Here is a 25505-nt window from a genome sequence, read left to right as displayed (position 1 = left end):
ATACGCGCTCAGTGTCGTACATACATCATGAATAAGGATAATCTGCCAAATTCTGCAAATGCCTATGAATAAATTAATGCTTTGCACCGATCTTGCTCTTGCAAGCTAGAACAAAATCCATCCTTCTTTTGCACCCAGTGGTGCAGATTATTCGAAAACCAGACCCGATGCTTTGCAGTCAATTTTCCCTTCAGTTGGAGATGGTTGGTCCTTAATTTGCCACATCTGACCTTCAGATGTTTTGCTCCGGAAGCTGTGTGCAAAGCAGGACAACCACCAGTGATTGACCATTATAAAGAAGGCCCTTTCAAGTAAGGCTTGAGGTTGCGCTTGTAACCTACGTTCCATAAATTGAACATCTTTCTGACTATTTTCCAATAGCAGGATCCCTGTTTAGAGATAATTCATGTTTTTGAATGAAGGAGATCTGGCATCCTCACTCAGTCAACGGCGAATTAACCACTTACAAAATCCTCCTGCATGCTTTGAATAAAAATGACAGACACTTCTTGCTTATGGTCACTCATTAGCATTTGTCCTGCTTTGCATACATCTGCTATAGCAGCAGCCATTTGGAGCTGGCTGGGAACAAGTCAGTCAGACAGAAACCAACCTCAACTGATTAAAAAACCCCACACCACAATGAAAAACACACTGATACTGATCTACCCATTAGATTACAGGCTCTGAAAACCATGCACTGCAGGTCTTGCCGTCAAGAAAAAACAGTGGCAGGGGAGGTGGTGTATGAGAAAGCAAACAAGTACTAGGTGCACTGGAGGGGATGTAACTTTGGGTGTTGAAGAACAGGAGCTTGTTTCTCTAAATGGCAGAGGCCTGTATTTTCCCCAAAGATAAAGGTGATTATATGTGTGTTTCCACTGACAAGTAATTCTTTTCAGTTGCTCTGAACACCCCAGCAAAAAGCAAGCACGCCATTTTTTTTCCTTGGTAACTTACTGCTTCATTTGAAGAAGCACAGTAACAAATGAAAGCCCAGAATACCACTTCTTCCTTAAAAAAGATTCACTTCCTGAAATGTAAATCCTGCTGGTCTAAAAAAGCACTGCTAAATATGAACTGCAATAGCTTAAAAAACCAACCCAACCCAGAGCTCTTCACTGTGTTGGAACATTTCCACAAGGTGCACTCCTGGCATCTGGAGCAATTAAGAACTGTGGTATTGAACACATAGACGTACTGGGTCAAACCTTATGCTTTCTTTGTCATCTTAAGAGCCATCTGAGAGTTGTAATTGCTTTTAACAACAAATAAATTGGTGTCTAAGGAATTGGGAAAGCAGAAAACAAGCGTGAGACAGGAATGGAGCCAATGACAGTGACATCAAACTCAGGCTTGTGCTGCTGAAGCCCCTCGGGTTGGATAGTGTTTTCTTAAAAGCCAGTTTGCTGGCTAAATAAAGACTAATTTTTGCCAATAAAGGAACTTCCAGCCATGCACAAGGCCTCCTTGGAAGAGACAGGGTGGTTGATGGCAAGGAAAAGGTGAAGACACTGAGCAAGGACACGCAATGAAGTTCTGTGTGGACGGCCTGCGAAGAGTATTCTGAAAATTGAGCAATCTCCTGTGATTGATAGAAGTCTCTCTCTGTCACATCTCATATTTAGCTTTGTTTGGGAAGCCACCGTGTAGGGTTTCCCGCAGGTTTCCTGATATTTCACTCTATGGGATTTGCTGAGTTCATTTACTCAGCTCCATAACTAGCTGAGTTAGGATTTAGGGGTTCACTTACCCACTTTACAGAAAACTGACTTATTTATTTAGGCTCTGATGAGTGGAGAAAGAGGTCAACAACATATGCTTACACTTATAGAATATGGTGCCAAAGCAGAAGATAGCTTGAACTTAAATTTATGTATCCAGGAGAAAAGCATTGCTACAAAATTATCTTGTCAAGCTGCCTGTTTTCCCAGGAAAGTTTTCCCTAAATACATGACAAGCTCAAGACTGCACCTTTCAAAAAATTCATTCTCCATCTCTATCTGATCCTCAGTAGTTATTGTTGAAAGCACACTGCATATTTTAAGAACCAAACAGAACAGTGATTTCCCCACTTTTCGAGAGGGCCCATGTGCTGAAATCAATGTACTGCAATGTGTGGATTGCTCATTCACTATCAAAAAGATAGAATATATGAACTAAAGCTGTACTGTGAAAGCTGAGCAGAGCTGATACTAAGCAGATACATTCAAGGAATGGAAATATGGTAATATATTCCGGCAATTATTGGATAAGGGAGGGGATCAGTTTCCACACTGATGCTTTTGGTCTAGGACCTAAACAAACAGATGGACTTTTGACAAATCAATAATGTTCTCCAAAATAAAGTGTTAAGAATAACATGAGAAAAAGCTTATTTGTTAGTTGTTACTTTTTAAGGATAGAAATATTAATCAACTATTTGCCAATATATGGATTATTTTTTAAACCCCTAATTTTCTCAGCTGGCTTTGCCTTCATTTTTGGGTGGAGACAGCCAGCAGAGCCCTCCTGGATGTCATTTTCATTTTCACGGCTCCAGCGTTCATCCCAGTGACTATGCCTTACTCCTGCTAACTCCGACACGTGCCACACCTCCTCTCACTGAGGCTGGAGGTCCTGCGCAGTGAGACGCTGTCCCACATCAACAAGGCACTTGAATCTCATTTTTCCTCTGCAACCTCATATCCTTAAATTCCTGAAAGGGAGAGCCTCAGGGAGCAATGCCTCTAACATGGGTTTTGTATAAACATGTAAAAAAATACAGTTCCCTTCTTCTTTGGCTCAAACGCCAAGGATGGAAATCAGAGTGTCTGGGAGACAGCCATTTGCTTAGGAAAATGTGGATGAGGAATGGATCAGGTATGAGCTCTTGCCTCTCAGGCAGAGGAGGCATTTAACAGCCTCAGCGTGCACCCTCGCTCTTCCTCCGTGGCACCCTGGGCTGGGGACAGCGATCCGGGGGAGCAACCTAGCTGAGATGAAGGCTATTCAATTTGCATGCAGGTGATGAACTTCTGAAGCTGTATTAAGGCTGAAGCTGGGTGGATTAATTTCAAGTCTTTGATATTCATTAACTCCAGCGTCAGAGAAAAATACAAGGAGATGACACAATTACCCTCGGAGCTTCGCTACAGAGCAACAGCTTTACAGTCTCAAGTTCACAACACTCTACTAATTGATCAAGAAGGGGTGAATCCCTATGAAGGGAGGTGAAAAAGCATAAGGCTCAAGTAAGACACTGCTATTATAGGGCTTCAGAGAGTCAATGATGCTTTGGGGGCACTTAGCTAAATGGCCCACATTATTTGCTATTTAAACCACCTTCTATTATTCAGCCCTCCTTGGGTATCAAATGATCCACTGCCAAACAAAACCCACATTTAGCCTAAAGTTTATGGTAGTCAATGTGCAATTGTCAATTCCTTTGAAAGCAGTCGCAGTCAGTCTCATCACCATATTTCTCTCTTCAGGCCATGAATCCTTTGACCTATAGGGCCCTAGAAAATACATCTGAAAGTAGGAAGATTTGTTCCACAAGAAGGAACAGCAGTAAAAAAAAAAAAAAAAAATCCCCACAGATCACAAAAGGCTTGGCTGCTGCGGTGTGCCTGGAGTAGAAAGAGTAGCACCAGCTGAATGTTTACCTTAGGATCTTCATAGACCTCAGGGTCCATGTGCAAAATCTGCGGGTAAAGGGCTATCCAGTCTCCTTTCCTCAAACCGACTTCTTGATTCCCTTCAAGCTTGAGAACAAAATCCTCCTGGCTGATGCGAATGTTCATGGAGGACGAGCACATTCGTAAACTCTCGTTTAAGGCACTCTCTGTGATTAAACAAAAGCGGAGAGGGGGAAAGCATCAGAAATATGGGAGGTGATTGGAAGTTATACATGGCTACAGCTGCTGAATCTCGAAAGGTTTAGTAGGGCAAGCTGAAGGAAAAAAAAAAAGGGAACACCCCCCCCCCAAACCAAACATAAAGCAGAGACCAGGAGGAGGCAATAAACAACCCCGCAGGGCTGGGGCGGGGAGCCACCACACTGAACCTCCCGATGTGATTCTCACTGATGGTGCTGAGAAATCCTGTCGGCTGTAGGCAGCACCGAGTCTTGGGTGGAAAGTCATTATTCAGGCATCACGTTGAAAACACCACAATCAAAAGACATGAACGCTTTATGCATTTACATACATTTTGGAGGTTGCAAGCAAATACCAGTGAAAGCATCCAGGGAGCTATTTAGCTTGCCTTTTCAAAGCTGTTGGATGTAATGGCAGGACTATATGATAGAAAATGTCATTTCACTTGTTAATTCTCTAGTCATTCTGAGGATTTTTAAATTTATTTATTTTCTTTTCAGTGTGCTACCCTGCCAAATAATAGTGTCTGTTATGGTCAGAGTGAATGAAAGCAATTCATTATTTGCCTGGTAATTTTAAGAGGGAAAGACACTTTTAATTGGCCAAGAGAAAACAAAACATAGTCCTTTCAGGCTTAGGGAAAGCAAGATTTCTGTCTCCATCATCACATCCTGGAAGGCTCCAGAAGCTGAATGTCCTTGCTTTCCCAGTGGCCTTCACCTTTTGCTCCTAGCACGACAGATTTTATGGCTAATTTCCGGCAATTTATCCTGGCAGTTTGAGGAGGAATTCCTTTGGGAATAATATGCATAATTTGCATAAATCATTCTGATAGCATGTATATCAGCATGTAGCTCCTGTCTAGGGCTGCATCTCTCACTTTGTAATCAAAACTGACTATTTTTCCACCAGCGTGTATGGGCGCTGTTATATGTGACTTGATTCCTTCTAATCATCAGTGTGAAAAATAGCCTAAAATAGGGTTTCATTTGCACATAATAATCCATTTGTGTCTGCATTTATGTTCTGTGATATCAAATAAGCCTCCTCTAAGTGTTCACCAAGGCACTGTAACTGCTGTACCCAAAAGGTTAGTTTATTAGAGACAGTAGCTACCCAGTGTAGATGCCTCTGAAAAAAAAATAATAACAAATGTTCTTTCACTAAAAATTAAATCTGGTGCAGCATGCATAACAAATAAAGTGGCCCTGGATGCTTTCTTGCAGGAGGTTTTTCCTTAAGCATGCATTTGTCTAAAGAAATGAGGCTGCGGTCAGCTTTGTGTGGCCAGCGCCGTGATTCAATGTGACGTACAGTGAGTCTGTGCATATTCTTTTGGACTGCCTTCGTTACTATAATCAGGCAGAGTCAAATCGGCTTGTTGGTGACGAAGCCAGAAAAGAACCCTGGTTCCAGAAGATGGCCTCTACTGCGGATAGCCACAAGGCACCTGACACGATAGATTTCAACTGGCAGCGCTGTGGCAACAAAACTTTACGCGGTACGAAGAAAGGGTCCAGCCTCCGCTCCCAGACTGTCTTCAACCTGTGCAAAATGAGGCTGGTAACTCCATGCCAGTCCGCCATTTGGAAACGGTGGTGACATACGTAGCGACAACAGAAACAAAATGAGGAAGGGGGAAGGAGGGGAAAAAAAAAACCCAAAGAAAAATAATTATTAAAGCGCTGCTGCGAAATAGCAGGTTTACGTTTAACCGCCCAAGCGATGCGGTCACATCCTATCGGCGGACATCCTCCCAGAAAGCGCGGCAGTCCCTGCCCGCTGCCGGATCCCAAATGACAATTGGGCAGCATATCTTATGCAGAAGTTAATCACAATAATGGAGCACAAAGTGTGGCTTAGCGGTCAGATCATAAATGACAAATCTGTTTTACCTTCCAGTACCAGTTATGTGTGGAAGGCGAGCTTGGCTCTCGCTCTGAGCGATCATGCCGATAATCATTAGATGACAAAAGTAATGAGTCACATTATGATCAACAAAGGAGAATGGAGCTTATATGGCTTTGCAGGCTCACATTAAAAAAATAGACAGTCAGCTTTCCACAAATGCCGGAGCTATACATTGAGAGGAATGACAACTGCACAATAAAACTGCAGCCTTTACTTGCAGTTGTCATAGTTCAGCAGACACCAGCCATCGCCGCTGACAGACCAGCTGGGTAGCTTGGGAGGCCTTCCATTCTGCACCGTGAGATACAGTAAATTATCCAGCACGGTAGAGCAACATCTGTTTCTGTGCTTGTGCCGAACAAACAAGGCAATTTAAAGCATACCAAGGGATAACCAAGCAGCAAATGAACATGACCCTCATTTTTTTCCCCCCTTCTTACACACACGAGATGCTAAACTTCACTGTGCGAGCGCTACATAAAGAAGCCAGGCTGTTGTTTGATAAGGTGTTGTCAGAGAGATTTTACATATTTTCTAGAGAGAGAGAGGGAAAAAAAAAGAGAGATATCTCTCTCATAGTATTGTTATTCTTAGAATCCTCCCACTTCTCTCTTCGTTTCTCTTATACTAAAGCTAGCACTCAGCTTCCAATTCATTCTAGATTTTTTTTTTAAACTGTTTCAATATACTTATAAATATTCAGTCTTTAAACCCTAATTTGCTATACTTAGTTCACATGCCTTCAAGCATTTGTCTTCCAATTTCCACTGAATAAATGCGTACTAATGAGAAATAGAGCAAGCTGCTGAGGCAAAGCTGGGTGACTTGAGCCTGGCCTGCCACCAGCTTGTGATAGGCAGGCAAATTGAGTTAAAATGAAAAGTCTTGTCAGCTGAAATACAACATGGTAGCCAAACAGCAAGCTGTCAATCATCCAGCCAAAACAAGGGACTGCAGGTAATAAAAGGTCATTGCGAATCATAAGTGCATTTGGCTTTCGTAGGCAAGTTAATTTTAATTAAACATGATCTCTATCTGTAAATGTTTTATAAAACTTATTGTGCATAATGGATTGTTAATTTTACACTAGCACATAGCAGGTAATAGGGCACTATAATTATTAGAGTGTATTGTAGGAAAATAGCTATCGAATATGCAAATATTTTGGGGGGGGTCATTTACCCACAGGCATCACGGTGTGCCAACACAAACGATGATCTGAAACAAGTACAATTTGCATCTTACTAAGAATTAAATGGCACTGCCCAGCCCATTCCTGGAAAATGTATTCATCTCTCTCAATCCAACCAACAATTTTAATGCTTAGCATTTGCGTTACGACTACACACTCCGTGTTAGCTGTTTTTGGGTTCCTACCCTTTCTTGTGTACGAAACATTTTTTTCAAGCTGTGCTCTTTTTGCAGGAAATATCTGGGATTCAACAATGACCTGGGGCAAGAATACTTCACCATATAAATGAACGGACTAATATTAAACAAACGAACTGACTAAACATGCCTAGCATTAAACATGCACTAAGTATATCTCTGCTTTACCCTTTGCATTTCCATTATAACCATAAAAACCGACAGACCATTCTCATGTGTCATTTACCATATTAGAGCTCCGTTGTGAGCCATAACGACTAATAATGTATGTTACTCTGTGCACACAAATATGCGCGCTTGGGTTTCAGGAAAAGTCTTACGTAGACAAAACAAAGTGTGCCGCCCCAGAAATGCCATTGGGAAAAATAATCAGAGCCAAAATTTGCTAGTTTTGCTGTGGGTTGAAAGCTTTTTTTTTTTTTCTTTTTTAAAAAATCACATACCTGTGCTTTGAATTTAGAATTAAATCAGGACATGTTGTTCCCTAGACCCAAAGAATCTGACCATAATGACAACGTTGCTGCCTGAGAAAGGCTTTGTAGCAACTCTTGCTTGTTCTCCATTGCATGAGGAATCCAAAAAAAGGCTCTTGTTATAGTAGGCCAAAAAGAGGATGGAGAATCAGAGCACTTAAAACAGGAGAATGAGATGACAAGGTGATGAACGTACAAGAATCCCACCTGGTCTGCCTTACTCGAGAGCAGGGACACAAATCCCGGTTTTCTGTGCCCTGGGTTGGCCCAGGGGGAGTGGGAAGAGGAAAAGCTCGGTCTCGGCGGCTGGGGCCAGTGAGCTGCAAGGGCAGAGGCGGTGCTGGCCCACAGCCCCCCGCGACGCGGGGATTTTTGGTGCACGAGCAATGCAGTTGGGACCTCTCTCCCTCCTACACATTTATTAACAAAACAACCTTTTCCACCGAAGCATAAATTTAATTCTCTTATGGCACAGGTTTTTTTTCTATATTATTATTTTATGGGACAGTATCCAGGCCTTTATGACTTAAGTGCCAGAAGAATTGAAATCTAGCTTCTGTTCATACCACATTACGTTTAACGCGATTATAAAATTTAACAAAAGTGTTACAAGAATACTACAAAGTAGGATGTGGCACTTTCCTCTCAACACATAAATCAAATGTTACCAAGGTACTTCAAGATTTCAAGGAGCAGCAGAGGAATGACACAGTTAATATTTTAAACTGTTCATACAATTTTGCACCAGATGGTTTTAGTGAAGTACATGCTTTTATTTTCCTTATTCCTACACTTCTGGGGTGCTTTGGGTTTTTGGTTTTTTTTTTTTCCTTGCCATTCCCATATTGGTTTCCAAACACAAAATAAATTATCTCTTGATCTTCTTGATGCTCAGTAACGCTCCTTTTCTATTATTTTTTGGTGGATGCTAACTGATGCAAAGCAATTTTGCTTGTGTTCCTTAAAAGCAGATTAAATGCTTAGAATGCCATGTTATTCTTCAGAAGTGTTCGTGTCATCAGATATCTCCCCTGCTTCAAAAGCAACCTCTCCAGCAGTTAGAGAGAAATCTGCATCAAAACAGCCGTGACTCCAGATGAAACCAACTTACTAGATTCATGCTACAGAAGATAAACATTAATGCTCTAACAAAAAGCAACCGGATCAATCTTGACTTTATATTTGTACTATGAGAAACAATTCAAGTTTGAACACAGGTTCTTGATACCTGCCACACAGGATGGTCCTGGAGAATGGCAGCTCTTATACCCAAATCAAGCCTAGAGACTGTACTGCTCCACCACCCTGTCTTGACACCACTTCTTTTAAGAGTGGAGCATCATCAGTTCAGGTCATGAGTTAACAAAACATATAGACATGAGCTCAGTTTTAACAGGGGACTGGTTTCAATATTTAAAAATAGAGGAATATTGAACCTTTATGCTTTTATTCAGCTGTTGTCTGTCTTATCTGTCCTGTTACCACTACCTATGGAGACGTTCAGATGCTTAAAGGTTACGTTCCTACCCCCTACACCCTCTCTCCTCCCTTGGGCTAATTTTAGCATTTATCTTGCCTGTGCCCATGCACTAGCAAATGCAGTGAAACCATGAGCTGATGCTCTCAAGGCCTATCCAGCTCCTGGATCAAACTGCTTCTAATGGCAACTGGCAAAGGTCTCCTTCTGCAACACTGATCTAGAATTGGAAGATCTGCATCTCACTTAAAGCTCCCTTATTTTGAATCAAGGTACTTTTTTCAATACTGGAAATGCCATTTCTACTGTGTAAGGCTTTACCTTCTTATATTTTGTTCAGAGGCATTGCTCAGCTGAAGCCTGCTTTAGAAGTCTTTTTGTTTTGTTAGAGAGAAAAAGAAAGGAACTGCTTGTGAAAAAATTACATTTGCAGTTTAAATACATTATCCCACTTTAATTTCAGAAAAGGGTCTTTCTTGGCAGTACCACAGAAAAGTATTTGAAATGCATTAACACTTCGGCAGATGCTCAGAATCAAACAACTTAATAGGCATCAACTTTTTTTCAAATAATTGCAAAGCTTCGATTTAGCCTTTTGCATACCTTGCATAGTTAATTACCTAGGCTTTAATGTTTACATGCAATGAGAGTATCTACAGCTATAAACTACATAATTTATAATTGATGTAAATGGGTGTTATTATGTCAATTAGGCAGCTGTGTCCTCCACCTTCTCAGTAAACAGAAATGAGTGATAAACCCAGTTTGCCGGGAGAGCCCCTCTTTTCTTCCTAACAGATAAAAATAAATTACCTAGGTAGACCAGGTTGTCCAATTGTTCTCTGGTGAGGTGGATGTTATACGTGGGCCCTCTCTTTTGACCTGTTGACTGCAGCAAATGGTCAATCTCGTCACGCACCGCTGCAAGAGCTTCTGGGTGCCGCAGAAGATAATACATGGCCCAGAATGTAGCTGGAATCGTGTTTCCCACAGAGGCCCACAGGAAGGCAAAATGATGTGCTGGGAGAAAATAAGTGAAAAGGAAGATTAATAGCGTTTATTACACTGATTAGATTTGCAGTGTGCTAATTAAAAGATGTTAGGACACAGACCCAGCCAAGGATCAGTGAATGCTAATGAGGACCAATAGGCTTCTGAAGTCTAATTTTCTGCTTAATGAGAATAGTTTGAAATGTAATGTCGGGGGGGGTGGGGGGAATAAGGGGAGGCAATGCAGCTCAGTTATAATCTTTCTCATTATCACCATTAAGTATCTTGTTTTACCACCTCAGCACAAAAAAAAAATCAATTATCATAGAGGGTTGTTTCAGAGTAAAACATTTTATCATTAGCCAATTAGAAAGAACATAAAAAAATTTCAAGGTCGCCATTTTGCCTTTTTATTTCAAAGGTCTATAGTAAATTATTTTATTTTAGACAAGCAATCATTCATAAGTTTCCTACCTGCTTTGTCATAATCTCCAAGCAGCTCATATTTCTCAAATATATCTTGTCTGGCTTGGACCACTTTTGACCCTCCCAGCCATTTTGTCATGTTCTGAAGTAAAAAATGATGTATAAGCTCCTTCCGAACCTTCTTGGTAGCTCCTAGCAACTCAATTGGTATGTTTGCAGCTAAATAGGGAAAGCTGGCATCAAACTTGATAAATTTGTCTCTGATTTCACTAATAACTTTGTGGCCATCTGCAGCAGGAACTCTTCCATATAGTGTTACAAAACTGGCTTCAAACATTACAGAGCAGCAGAATTTGTACATTTTTTCTGTTTCCCAATCTGTTGCTTGTGAGCATTTCCATTCAAATATATCCTGGAGATTTTTCATCATGTGGTCAGAAATGATATCCAAAGGCTTGCCTTGTAGATACTGGTAGATTCTGTGGAGGTTTTCCTTGAGATCAGGGAATTTTCCATTCGATAAGGCAGGGTAGTCAAAAGTTTTGGAAGCCATTTTATCAGCAAATTCATGAAATTCAAGTTGCTTGCTATTTCGGATGACATAGACATATTGAAATGGGTCCATGATAAAGGTAATGTATCTACCTGAATAGAAGAAAAGAAAAAAATAGACACACGTGCACTTTTATAGTCTGGTGACACTTTCAGAAGTAAGAAAGAAAATAAGCCCCGCCAACAGCTAGAAGAAAAGCATGCAGAAAATCCCCAAAGCAAAGATCTGTGAAGAAATCTGCAAAGCCAAAAAAAAAAGAAAAAGAAAAGAAGATGCAACAAGTTTTATTTAGATTCTCTTTGCCAGGATGCAGATTTCACCTGTGTACACTTTTACGGCTCTTCTAAAACCAGCGTGAAGCCATTTCCATGTAGACTGAGCTACTGGTTTTGCCAACAGTAGGGCATGACCTGCCATTGTGGCACTCTGGAACAAATCATTTAATACTCTGGTATAATTCAGGAAAATACAATGTAGAGCTGTAGCAGCATTTGAAAATTGTAGGTCTTCACTAGCAGAAAGGAAGAAACATTTCACCTGCATGGAGGAAAGTGAAGGTGGGGGCTGGAGTGGAAAACATGCCAACCAGGCAGCTTTTCTTCAAGCAGATGACACAGAGACTCAAAATCTGCCGGTTATGGCTTTAACTGCACATTGCAACCCCCCAGCATTTAAAGCCTCACATCTGTTGTTTTTCCTCAAGTTTTGCTAACTCTTTGTTAAGAATGCACTTAGCATCAGTAAAATGACTACCTTAGGATTTGATTTTGAAGCCATTCTTACAGTGGAGCAGGCTACCATGTGTAACAGGGGTGCTATTTTGGGGTACACACTGCCCCAGCGCTACCATCCATTGTGCCACCACGCACCAACAACTTCCTACCCTTCCCGAGGCACTTAATGTGGTGACGCAGCCGTGCCTTCAGCTGCTTGTACAGAGGGACAAGATCGCATCAAGTCTGATGCTTTTTCAAGTTGCCCATGGCAGAAAAAATCCTGCAATTTCTCCCTAAACTTTAAGTCAACTACTGAAGAAGAGCATTTTGGTGAACTATCATGAATCGAAAAGCTAACGCTCCCAAAGCTTGATTAAATCTTAACTCTTTATAGATGATTCCCATGTTAAGTCTAAATTTAGAGTTCCTGATTCTTAACTTGAATGGAGAGGTGCATTAGGGAAAAAGGGTACCCATTAAAATGTACACATCCTCTGTGAGATATCCCAGTTATAAACTCTGGAAAATAGCAAAGCTCCCAGCACTTACACTCTAATTCTGTCTCAGTAAAGGGACAAATCTCCTTTGATTTTAATGGGAACACTACATGCTTAACTGAGGACCAAATTTGGCTCTGTGACAGATGTCCTGAGATAAAGTAGTCACTACCACTAAAAATGTCAACAAGTATCCATGGTTACCATATAGTGATATTTGAATTATCATAGTTATTCTGTATTCTGACTTGTATATACACACAGTGCTCTATGGTAAATCTGGGTGTGCTCCGGACTTCCTCTGCAATTACCAGCTGCCATAATTTCCCCCCAGATTACATCTACTGTAATCTCAGTGAACCAGTAAGGAAACACAAGAGATAAATCGAGACAGAATTTGACCCCCTTTTTTGTCAACAGCGTGTGGAGGTTTTTAAGATACTCATAGAGTTTGCTCTTCTGCAACATAATCAATCATAGGTGTAAATTAATTTTTAAAGAATAAATATATCGAGAAATTGGCATGAAAAAGAGATCCTGAATTCCTAGTCCTCTCTTCTGACCATTTCTTCCTTCCCAGATCACAGAGACCGACAGGAATTTTTAGTCTCGACCTCAAAAATATCTTTATTAAGAGTCCTAGAATTGCTCTCTCTTTCCAGCTTTCACCCACTGCCATGCTCTTTACGGAGGCTACCATCTTTGCGATCAAAGCTTGGAAAGAATACCCATTGGAGCAATTTTTAATAAATAGATTTGGAGTGTTATTAACCCTAAAGATGAAAGCTGGCTTCCTAACTTTGCGTTTACAGGGTAAACAATTTAAGTTAAGATTTTTAATTAATATTAATTTAAACCATCTGTCCACCATCTGCTTATTTCTGATGCAAAATATGAGTTCCTTTGTGATCTTTAATCAGACACTTAGCAAACGCACATCAATTCTTATAATTTTTAAGTAAGAAAAGGATTTTCAGCAAATGAGTTTTCAGACAAACAAAGTATTTTAGTAATAATTTTAAATCAAAACTCACTCAACACTAGCACATACTTTGGAAAAAAAAAAATCTCTGCAAAACAGAATATCACAGATCCTGATTTTTATTATTCTCATCAGGTTCCTGGTAGCAAAAAGTAAGTATGTACCAAAATATAATTTATTTTGTAGAATCAGTTCAGGCTCCACATCACATCACTGCAAGTCAACAATATATATAAACACAGAAAGCAAAATACTTTTGTTACTGCATTTAGTAAAGGTCTGTATAGTCAGAAAAGCAGAACCCTCTATAACAAAGGCAGCTTGTTTACGTACCTCACCAAGAATCTAATTTTAGATCTCTTAATTAGAAAAAGACTAAAATCTAGAGCTAATTAACTGCAGTTAGTAAGTTGTTGCTGCGAGAGTGGGTATGGGAGCCTTTAGCAATTACAGTCATCCTCGCACACAGATGCACTACGCGGCTACACCGGTTACCCCAGTCTCTTCCATACAGGAACAGATTGCTAATTACAAAACCGTGCCCCAACACCTCCTCTACCCTGAGCAGCAAACATCCGAACTGGAACAAACTTTCTCACCTCAAGTTATGATTTTAAATTTTGTAAGTGTCAATATGGTGCTCAATTTTGCTTTTTAAATCCTGTCGTTGTCCCTGATGAGGTCTCTTCCCACTTGATTGTCCCTCGTGGTGTCAGAGACCAACAAATGCAAATCTTCGCTAAAGTTTCCAGTTATTATTTGGTACTTTAAAATGCAGCTTCCTCCCTCCCCTCCCATGCCTTTCCATTGCAGCTAATGCCAAGAACCACCTCTTAATAGTAGCCTTTTCTGAAACTGAACCAAAATCTCCATGCTCAGGAGTTTCCATCGGAGTACCGGTAAAGGTAAATGCCAGATCAGCCAAAAGTGAAGGCATATCACATGCCCCACAAATCAGGAAGCCTTAAATATTGAAGGTATTTATATAGAAACCACTGGGGACCAAGTCTTTCCTTGTTAGATTGTAAAAATTCATTCAACACAAAAAACCTAAGACGACATGTCCATACAGAAGCGCCACACTCCAAATCCCAACAGTTTAAGCCACTGAGCTATTTTATTTAGTACCATAGAAACAAGTCAAAATAAGAGATGTATACTTGTTTCTGTAAAAACCCCTCTGATTTTTTTTTTTTTTAAATATGGCTACAGAGAATTTATACTTCCCCATCCAATCCTTCAGTCTGCATTACACCCATGCTGCAAATAGCCTGGTTTTCTCCCTTTAGTTTATACAGTCTCCTAGAAATAGAAGATTGATGTGGAAAATATGAAAATTGTCAACTTTGGTAAATCTGAGCACAGAAGCCAGTATTTGTATGATAGTTAAGAAATTACTCTAATAATGCATTCTGGAGCTTTTTAATGCTAATGATGAAAGACAAGCATTTCAGATGGCATCTAATGATGGATGTTATTTCAGTAATGCTTGCAGCAGGCTTCAGCTTGGTAAGGAGCTAATGTAAATTACCTTTTGCCTAAGAGAGAAAAATGTGATATGCTACTGTAGGTGTATCGTGATTTAAAAGAAAAGAATGACTTAGTAGCAATATTCTACAAGGCAAGTGTCCTCAGAAAAGAAACCTAAGGTTATTTTATTAAGAGTTAGTCTCAGAGAGAGTGTTGTAAGGTCTGGTATCATTCCCAGTAACTTGTGAAGAAAAGGAGACAAAGTTTAATCCTGAGAAACAATGACAAAACTGCTCTTTCAAGCTCTTTTAGTTCTTACCGAGCCGTCTGCCTCTGCTGCCGACCCTTAACAAGCAGAGAGGTTGGCTTGGGAAGTACGATCATCTCAACACAACAGACTATCTCTCATCTCTCTTTCCGCTCCTTATTCTTTCCCTTTTTCTCTCTCTCTTTTTTTTTTTTTTTTTGAAGACTATCGCATTTACGTAATCGTCCTCTTATTAGGGAGATTCTGCTGAACTGCTGACAATGATGTACAGTGGTGCTTCGCCGGCATGACGTTTGGGGAAAACGATTCTGCTGCACCACCACACAAAACCAATTAGAGAACTATTTTCTGCGACAGGTCAGGAATTTACATTGTTTCTCATAGAAAGATGTGCTTTTTAATTTCTTTATTAAGATGACATCCATGTCCCTTGCGACTTTTAGGGATGACAATCATTTGCTCATCACGTAGGAAAGTACAATCAGCGAAATCGCATTACCGGTACGGGGCAATGCCAGAAACTCCAAGCATCGTTCCGCATTTTCCAAATGAACTAGTTTGAGAACCAATAATTAGAACAATATCTATTGATAGAATTTCTTGACAGGACCTTCAGACACGCACCGGGGGTAAAGTAATGATAGTCCATATACAACAGGCTACGCTATGTTTGCCGAACTTATAAGCATCATCTTTGTCAAATCAGTAGGACATATAGAAACCCTGTGCGTCTTCGGATCAGGACATGATAGGAGGTACTAACTAGCTTTGGCTTCTTCCGTGACTTGTGGATGACAAACTGTTTCTCCTTAGTGAAGTCTTGACGGTCAGTATTTTTATACCGAAAAAAGAGAACTTAAGGTGATATCTCCGATATGACAAATTCACAAAATCAAAGATTTCCCTGCATAAGGCTGAAATGATATCCAGAACTCACTCCATTTACCTCAGTCTTTATCAAGGAAGGCTTCCTCAAAATACCTGAACACAGGGAGATTAGTTGAAATGGAATTTTGTTTAGCATGCAAATAGAAATTTGTGAAACTAAATTACACTCATAGATTACTTAAACACACAAATCTCTAAACATAGTCTTGCATAAAATAATAAAGAGGTGAAACAGAAATAAATATTTGATTAAACACATTAAGGATTCTGAAGTACGACTGTATCTGGTTTTATGAATGTACTAGGGTAGTCTTTGAATTAGCAATCTTTATTCGTAAGAAGCCATGACTGTATATAGTGTGAATGTACATTAACAATAAAAAGGACGGTATTTCAACAAAAGTTGGTCTTGTAATGCGTCAAACTCGCTTTCAAGATGGAAGAAACCTGATCATATTAGTTTCCCAAGGAAAAAACCCTGAATGAATTAAAAAAAAATCACACATTTAACAGCAGTAAAAATGTTCTTCCAAAGGAAAAAAAAAAAGAACAGATTTGTTAAGAGTAAGAAAAAAATTATTAATTAAACACACGGCTTGCAATGTAATTAATTGCATTTGAAGAAAAAAATTAATTTTATTGCAAAATATTATTTATATGGAAATATAAAGCTGATGCTACTGCCATGAAATTACAAAGCAAACTTTATACTTTACATTTTTACTTGAAAATCCCTAAAAATACAGGAACAGCTAAAACTGAGATAGACTTAAATCTAAAGTTGATCATTTGAACAAGGATATCAGCATGTAAAGGGGCTAAAGATCCATTACATCCACCTACACTAATAAGAGTTTGTCCTTTTCTGAACAGAGGAAAATAGTGGATTTTAAATTGATTTTAATAAAAAGTACATCTGTCTGTATGTGTATATACATATACGTAAATTTATATGTTTAAGTTTCATTCAAGATTCCAGTTTCATTCTATGTTTCTCTTGTACAGCTAAGCATCTACGTGAAATCACTCAAATGTTTGTATTCAAGCTAGTGTAGTAATACAGCTATAAATACAGAAAGCAGCAAGGTTATATCATACTTTATTATATTGTTATTTTCAGTAAGCATGATCAGAGTAAGAGGCTGGCAACGGGAAGTTTCTGTGTTCCAGTTCTGATTGTATCACTGAGTCAATGTGTCATTCATTCCCTTGTGTTCCTGTCAACCAGTTGTAAAATGTGTGAGAACATATTCTGCACTTTTTTTCTTAAGTGTTTTCTAAATTTAATCTGATATTTTTCTGTGCGGTGTCAAGATGATGTTAGTTCTCCCTTCTTTAGGAAAAAAAACAACAATACACAATTAAATGTGCTGGCAAAATCTATGTTCATACATTACATGCCTACAAATTCTGTCAATATATACACCTATAGCTGTATATAAATCTATGTGCTCATAATTATATCCTATGGATAATTATTATGCGTATCATACATGTGAATTTCAGTAATTTTTATTGGTCTATGCTACACAAAAATGTTTTTGGTTAAGTAAGATTCTAGATTAAACATTTGAATTAGTATTTAACTTCACTGATGGAAAAAAATCAAAAGAAATACAAAAATATTTCTCACCAGCAATATGTACAGTGAAAATATCTCCAAGTTTCTTTTGCTGATCCAGTAAGAATTTGAAAGCATCTTTTCTAAAAATCAAAGCTTTCCCAAGGTAAGGAATCCAGCCGTTTATTAGTGGGGGCTCTCCAGTCTTCCTGTTAAAAACAGAAAAAGAACAATCAGGAATTAACTTTGGCATGACAGCAACTCATCTTTATATCTATTTATATATTACACTTAGACTCACCATCTACATATATAATTCTTGCAATGTATAATATGTTGTACAGAAAGTTCTTCAGATATGATGGCAGGTTAAATCTAATCACACCTCTGAGCACAGAAGGCTCTGCGTGGTGATTAGGAAAAATAAGTGAGAGAAATTGAGATGCATTTAACTACAGGTCGTCCAGTTATTACCATCAAGTTATGAACACAGAAAAATGACATTCGGTAGAAAATCTCCCAGCAAAGAGTCCTCTCATTTTCAATATTTGGCGTGTCAGAGGAAGATGTATTGGAAGGCAATTATGACAGATTTAGGTAAATAGGACGCTGACATACCACACAAAAAAAACTAGCCTTACAGATAACGTTTTAAGAATTTCAGTTTACCAGCACACAGAACAGCTCCCATTCTAACTAAATATCTTTAAACTATAGAATAATAATAAAGGCCGAACATTTACCATAATAAATCTTAGTTTCCATATATTTATAGTCTCCTAAGCTAGAAATGTGTATGAACAGTTTAAGATGAAATTCTAGATAATGATATTTGCATTCCAGTCTAAAAAAGCAGCCATGGTGTGTTAGCTATGTTTATGGAATAGTACAAAATACCTTTTAAGATTCTAATAAGTTACATTTTTCTTTAGAAACGAAAAAAGGTTCCCACACTGTCCTATTCCTGACTGCAAGTAAATGTCTTTCCTTCATTCTGGTCTTTAGTTGCTAGAATCTGATTTACAACAAAGAAACATAAAGCGTGCTTGCTCTGGAAAGGATTAAAACAAATATTCGCGAACAACTCTGCTGCTACATCCCATCTGTGAAGGTGACTTATACTACATGCAGAACAACTCATTCTGATTAAACACAAGATATTTACTAGCTTGGATCTAATCAAAGATCAAGGGATCACAAGCTTTACTACTATCATACACAGCATGGATTTTTATATAGCTGGATTAACCCTGTCATAGCCACACTCTCCCTTGAACTGCTGTAACAAAAAAGAAGAGAAAAAAAAAAAGGTAAACAAGATATGCTGTATTTAACTTTTTTTATTTTCCTAATTAAAACTTTCTGAGCAGGGAATTACAAGCCAAGGATTTGCTCTCTTACTTTAAAAAGTTGCTATAAATTTAATTTACAGATAAACAGATGTGGTCAAACCAAGTTGCATATCTCACGCTCTTTCTGTTTAACTGACTACGAATTAGGAATGTTAGTTTTCAAGAACATTCCTTTGTCCTCTGGAAAGCCAGTAAACCTTCTGGTCCAAACCTGACAATTTCCAATTTCACAGCCGACATGTTTGCCCTGGCTTTTTCCTTTCTTTGGGTTTTGTGACTTTGGGGTTTTGTTTGCTTGTTTTCTGGTGGTTTGGTTTTGGTGGGGTTTTTTTGTTTGTTTTGGGGTTTTTTTTTTAATTGCGGAGAAGGTGGAGCCGCTCTTTTTTCAATACTTCCCATAAACGACTGCATTATCCATCCCCTAGCAGTCAAATAACAACACTACTTACTCAAGTGGTCCAGAAAACTTTGTAATGGTTAATTCTCTATTAAGTGAATACAAGAAAAGAACTAATCTGAGATTACACGAGAGGGATCACCAGCCCTGGAAGCATAACAGCCCACTCGATACCCTCAATTATCTCCTCCAAGCCCGCAAAGAATCTGGATGATTTACCCATTTTTCCCCCCCCAGACTATTAAGTCCCAGGAGCGGTCGCCTTTCACTTCCCAGGCTGGACGCTACGCCCCGTAAGTAGCATCCTGACAAATATTTAGATAGGCTTTTTGTCATCTTCTAATTGAATGCATCTAATTTCACCCTCCACGTTCTGTCATTCGGTCAGAAGCTGTACTCTTCACAAGCTCTCTGCCGGGTAAAAAGGCGGCAGCTCAGAAATCCAGGGGAAAATTAACTTAATGCTCCAAGTCTGCGGGATCACATCAGGGAGACATTTTGCTATCGCAAAGACGTGAGGGTCATCGTTCGCTTCAGACATGTTTAGCTCAGCAGCAATAAGCTTAACACTGTTAAACACCGTGTCAAGGCTACACGGCTTTCAGAGGAAAATGTAACACCAGTTCAACTTACGACCCACAGCAGACTGATAACAGAAATGTGTCTTCATTTCTGGCTTTCCTTCTCTTTGGAAGATGGAGGTCATCTTCATGACTTATCGATGTCTGCCAACACACAGCAAAGAGCTCCGCGTATATTTTAGTGCTTCCCAAAATACAATGCTTCGCTGCACAAACTTTTAAGCAGTGCAGTTCAGCTGACCCCGGCTTCCTGAAGGACTCTCACCCGCATCCCGGCTACCTCCAGAAGTTCCCGTTGCCTTCAGATGCTACACTGAGCCATTAATAAAGCCCACAGAAACTTTTCGTGCTTAATTAATTTATGAACTTTAACTCTGGACTCACACTTCACAGCTGCTGTAAAATTTGATAATTAGGCAAAATATTACAAATGTTAAAGTTACATTTTCCTCATGATACAATATATATTGTGGTAGGAAATGTAAAATATAGCTGAGAAATATAAAAGAGCAATATGAAGTGTTTTGGTGGCAATTTACAATTGCAACTTTTTTAATTGAAGCATTTGGAACATCTCACCACATTATGTTTTATTCAGACCTAATTTAACCGCTTATATTCTAATTCACTTAACACACCCTGTAATATTCCCAGGCCTTTTCACTCCACATTCCTATTTTTTACAAATTGGGTTGGTTTTGCTTACATACAGGAATATCTTTACTTATCTGAGAAGCCTCTCTGAAGTCAGTAAGACTCAATGGACAAATTTCTCACATATGTGAGTGAATTTTGCAAATAAAGCACCAGCAACATGTCCAATGCAATCTATAAGTAGACGGATCAGTTACAAAGTGGAGGAAAAGCAATGCAGTTGTATCATCCATCATTGTTAAATGGATAATTTCAAATGGCATTATGCAAAAATCAGCTGGCTACGAATTCAGCCTGTAAATAGAATTAACAGATTTTGATAACTGTAATTTTTCTTTGCTTTTACAGGGAAAAGATACTTCCTTGTTAGCAAGTAATGAAGTTGCAATGTCGACCCGATCAAAGAAGGGAAGTTTTGCAGTTTGTTTACAGTTTCCTTACGGAAGATTTTTCAGCTCACCCAAAACACAGAAGTTGCTGACTCAGGTGTGATTATTTAGCTACTGAGGTAAGGCAGTATTAAAAAATGTGGATGTTGTGCCTATGTCTCATTTATGCTAAGCAGCAGTGATGCAATAAAGTAGAAGAAAAATGGGCTGCAACATAAATTATGTGAAAAATAGATTAAAAATATTTTTTTAATTCATCTCTAAAAGTTATTTTTGATTAGTGAAAGGGAATTATTTGAGAAACCCAAATAAGGTCCTTTGTTAAGCTCTGTGAACATTAACATATTTTTTTTATCATAAAGAAAAAACCCTAAAGATTCACAAGCAAATAGACTTTGCCAACATTATCTCTCGTAGAAATATTGTTGCTTTACAAAAGCACACAAGACTATTCTTTTGCTGGTTACACCACTTTAGCTCCTCTGCAGTGTAGGGCATAGCATCAGTGTAAATGAGAGGAGAATCCTTCTCATTTCACTGGTTATTTGTATTCCAAAGGAGCAGATGCCTTCCAAATTATGCAAAAATCCACAGCGCATCTCATACTACAGCAGATGAACAGGTTAATTTTTCTCTTTGCACATAATAAATCATAAGTGCTTTAACACCCATAGTCGCATTTCATGAACATAAACCTTCTGTTTAATAATGTCTGTTTACAACTAGAATCAGACATACAGTAATCTCTTGCCTGGGATAAACATTAATCCAGATCTGTCTAGAAAAATTATACAATTCATTACCATAAGTAATCTCTATTGTGCCCTGTGCTTAACCTTCATCTTTTTTCCTGTCCTATAATCTTGCAAATCCACCGGTGGTGTATGATTGGCATCTGGTGTTAACGCAGCCTTCACTGCACACAGCACAGCTGAAAAAGCCCTATGCGAACACGTCACTCTGCAGGGTACCGCCGGTTCAGCTGACCACTTCTCAACAACTTTCACCAAAGGGTGAAAAAAACCCGCAAGCCAGGGAGAAAAAGGTCTAACAATGTCGATTGCCACAGAGAAGACATTTTAACTTTCCAAACCATCATTACCATCCACAAAAATTAAAGGTATCAGTCTGATTTTCCCATAGCATCTCTGGTCAAACCATCACATACCATGTCCAAGCTGGAACACACCGTGCCAGGGGACTTAAAAGAATGGAAATGGATTGGTACAGAAGTAGAACAAAAGCTATTATGAACATGTCAAAGCAGTTTGAGATTATTCACAGGCTCGATCACAATATTTAAGGAACAAGACATGACAGACAGTGTCTTTCCAGGGGCTTATGAACACTCTAACTGTGAGGAAAAGAATGAGGCCAAAGGCTTCAACCCCAAGAAAGGTAATGCCCAGAAATGTGGTGTCTGGAGTGTCTTCTTGGATTATGAAAGAGAGAACACAGGAAACTTAGGACAGGAGAAAGCCAGTAAGTCTATCTTCCTTTTTTTTTTTTTCCCCTAATTTAGCAGTTACAGTTTTCCCCCCAGACCTGCTCATAGCATTAGGTGTTTTGTATCTATGAGGACAGAAAAAAATATTATCTTCCAAATATTTGCCCACAACACAATTTTTTGATACTTATAAAATTATGCATGCCTCAAACACCCTGTCTAGATTATCTGCCTCAGTGACCTCCTGGAACTCTAAATCTTCCAGGCTGAATACATGCGGTATGAAAACGTATTCCCTGCAGAACAAGCCAGACAGGAGGTTTAGCATTATACAATCTTCTGCCTTTGAATTCTCAGCTTACGTATCTCTTATGGAGGTAAGGACCAGATGCTGCTCCTATCTGATCACTATTTGGAGGCTTACGTAGAGTAAATGGATGCATCAGGCCAAGTCTTGACAGAGAGATGCAGACACGGATTGACTCAGCGAAGAAGAAACAAGAGCCCTGGGATGGAAAAAACCTCACGTTGATGCCGCCTATACTTTTGCCTAGGTAAAGTGATTTCACGATGCAGTACTGATAACCTCCTCTTTTTCATTAGGATAAAGATCACTTGTAGAAGAAAAGGAAAAAGACTCAGGAAAAAGTAGGAAATATACTTTTGAGCACACCAAGGAGAGAAGAGTTTATCTGCGCTCCCAAAAAGAGCAGTACAGCAAAGACAGACTCTAGTGGTGATGTGAGACAAACTGGGAGAAATGTTGATGAAAACAAACTTCCCAACCAGTGAATATTTATAGTAATTATATTTTTTCCCCCCAGAAAAATGCAATCCTTTTGTTGAAAGCTTTTCATGTCAAGAACTTCTGGAATTTTAATAAAAATACTTTTTTTTTTTCTCTTTTCGTAAAAGCATACAAGCTTTTTGTTGCTAAGAACTTGAACTTGTGTTGTAATCAGTTCATCACAGGAGCCTCTTCTTTTTTCCTCTCTTCTAATAATTTCATTTGTGTCATCCCCAAATACAAAAAAACCCCCCGTACTCAACAACTCATTCAGTAGCTCTGAAATATTGTTCTCTAGGAAATCATATTCTGTTGCCATTTTTTAGGCTACATTATCTCAACAACTGTAGGTTGACATTGTACATATCACCTCTACTATTACACCTCAAACCTATGTGTTGAAGGGCACATTCACAAATCCAACCACTACTTGTATTGAGTGGTTGGAACATTGCCTAAAAAGCTAAAAGGTGGGTAAATAGCATTGCGGGAAAGTCATCTCAACAGTTTACAAATGGAAACACACTGAAAAAGCCCTTTTGACTCAGGTTTTATCAGAGGCTGAAAATTCCCAGAGAAGTCCTACACAAAACGTAATGTAAAGTTTCTTAACAGTCAGGATACGAGTCACGGTGAAGATAAGACCTGGCCAATGTGACCATAATTCAGCAATATTAAATGTTAATACAAATTCAGTGCTTATGGCCCCATCCTTGAAATCCTACTTTGTTTCTGCTCTGGGTTAGGTCAGTGAGAGCAGCCACAACTACTCAACACTTTCCCTGACAATGCCCAAGGTTATTCTATTACGTTTTACGTTTGAGATCACTTGCTCAGCCCAGGGCTTTTCCTTTCTTAATTCAGCTTTCATCGAAGAAAAATAGGCTAGGAAAGGATGGTGAGAGGTTACTTATTCCATGCCTCATATCCCAGGTAGGGTGCTTTGCACTGACTTCTTCCCTCATATTTGTCTATGCTGTTCTTGAAGATACTCAGTAACAGAGACTCTACAGTCTCCCCAAGCAATCTGTCCTTATTATCAGGAAGTTTCTCCTCACATCTAACCTTTATCTTCATGTCGTACCTCAAACCCACTACTTCTCATTCTGCCTGCAAAGGATAAGAGAATAAATGATTCCCTTCACTTCTGCAGAAGCGCTTAATGTATTTAAAGGTACTCATGATGTTCTCCCTTAGTCTTCTTTAGATTAAACAACCTCAGTTTCTTCCAGTATTTCCTCATGACTGTTTTCTAGACCTCTACATATTAGTGTCACTCCCCTCTTGATTTTCTAACGTTAGCCCACACCCTTCTCTACAGCAGCGTCCTGCACTGAGCTCAGCAGAGCAATTACCTCTTCCATCTCAAGGGTGACGCAGCCTTTGCCTCCCAGCACAACCTCGGCTTTCTGTGCAAAATCACCACGGTGTGGATAAAAACCCAGCTTGGGAACCGTTACAGCCCTCAGCCTTTTCCCAGAGAAAAGATCGTGGTCCTGTCCAGATGCTGTTGATTAGTCCTCTGTGTTTTCCAGTTCGTCATTTGGAACGCTAATCCCTCCTTTGCAGGCTTGCAGCCACTCCTCTTTTGGTATTATCCATAAACATAAACACTTTTTTTTCTGTATTCATGTGAGAAGGATGGGATCAGACTATGAAGTCCACCAGTATTTCCTTTTACCACTATCAGGATCATATTTATGCTGCACACTAACTGACTTTTCCTAAGAGAATCCAACAACCCTCACCTAATATCCGTCTCTTTCATAAGCCATTTCTGCACTTCAATATACTGCCTTGCTGCAACACATGTTAAAACTGTACGCAGTAAGTAGCTCATGGTAGGAAATCATATTAACCGTCTGGCCTAGAAATGACAAGTGAAGTGTGGATAAGAATGTCAGCACTCCCCACAGAAATATATTCAAACAGGCAGATATCATTCTTTACGTAATAAAGACCAATCAAATAAATTCAGGAAATTTCAGAAACAGTGGTAGGACATCATCACGTTTAAAAAACCCTGGTAACAAGCAAAGAGACGAGACTGTTAGATGGAAAAATATTGCATCTTATGTGTGTGTGTAGCAACTGTATTTTCTTTAGGTACGTAGTATATAATTTCAGAAGTAAAATAAAAAATTAATTATAAAAATCAAATATTATTTCCGATAAAACTGTGTGAATGCTAAATAATGCAGGATGTTCATTGAAGCAAAGCAGGTAATGAAAATATACCCTTCAGTTCATCTAACTGAGCTGTCCAAAAGTTTGGTATCTTAGTTAATCCAGATATCTTTTAAGTTCTCTACAATCAATAGAGAGAAAAGGAGTAAAAAGGCTTTCTGGAAGTATTGGCCTTTATGAACAATATAGATAGGTTAGAGTGAGTTTGGTGGCAAAGAGAGGATGACTCCCCTACATTTCCCTAATTCTG

General features: G+C 39.0%; 1 protein-coding gene across 4 annotated transcripts in view; it reads right to left on the bottom strand.

The window, feature by feature from the left end:
* Positions 1–25505, bottom strand: part of LOC129203321 (cytochrome P450 7B1) — a 126056-nt gene that overhangs the window by 4716 nt on the left and 95835 nt on the right. For all 4 annotated transcript variants that reach the window (XM_054817643.1, XM_054817645.1, XM_054817644.1 and 1 more), the window contains 4 exons: positions 17534–17670; positions 10575–11171; positions 9924–10130; positions 3648–3826 (listed from right to left, as the gene is read on the bottom strand). In XM_054817643.1, coding sequence (XP_054673618.1) covers positions 3648–3826; positions 9924–10130; positions 10575–11171; positions 17534–17670 — 1120 coding nt within the window. The remainder of the gene's footprint in view (positions 1–3647; positions 3827–9923; positions 10131–10574; positions 11172–17533; positions 17671–25505) is intronic.

The sequence above is a fragment of the Grus americana genome, chromosome 2 (genome assembly GCF_028858705.1).
Source record: "Grus americana isolate bGruAme1 chromosome 2, bGruAme1.mat, whole genome shotgun sequence".
NCBI lineage: Eukaryota > Metazoa > Chordata > Aves > Gruiformes > Gruidae > Grus > Grus americana.
Note: the sequence above shows the minus strand (reverse complement) of the source record. Positions and strands in the feature narration are given on the sequence as shown.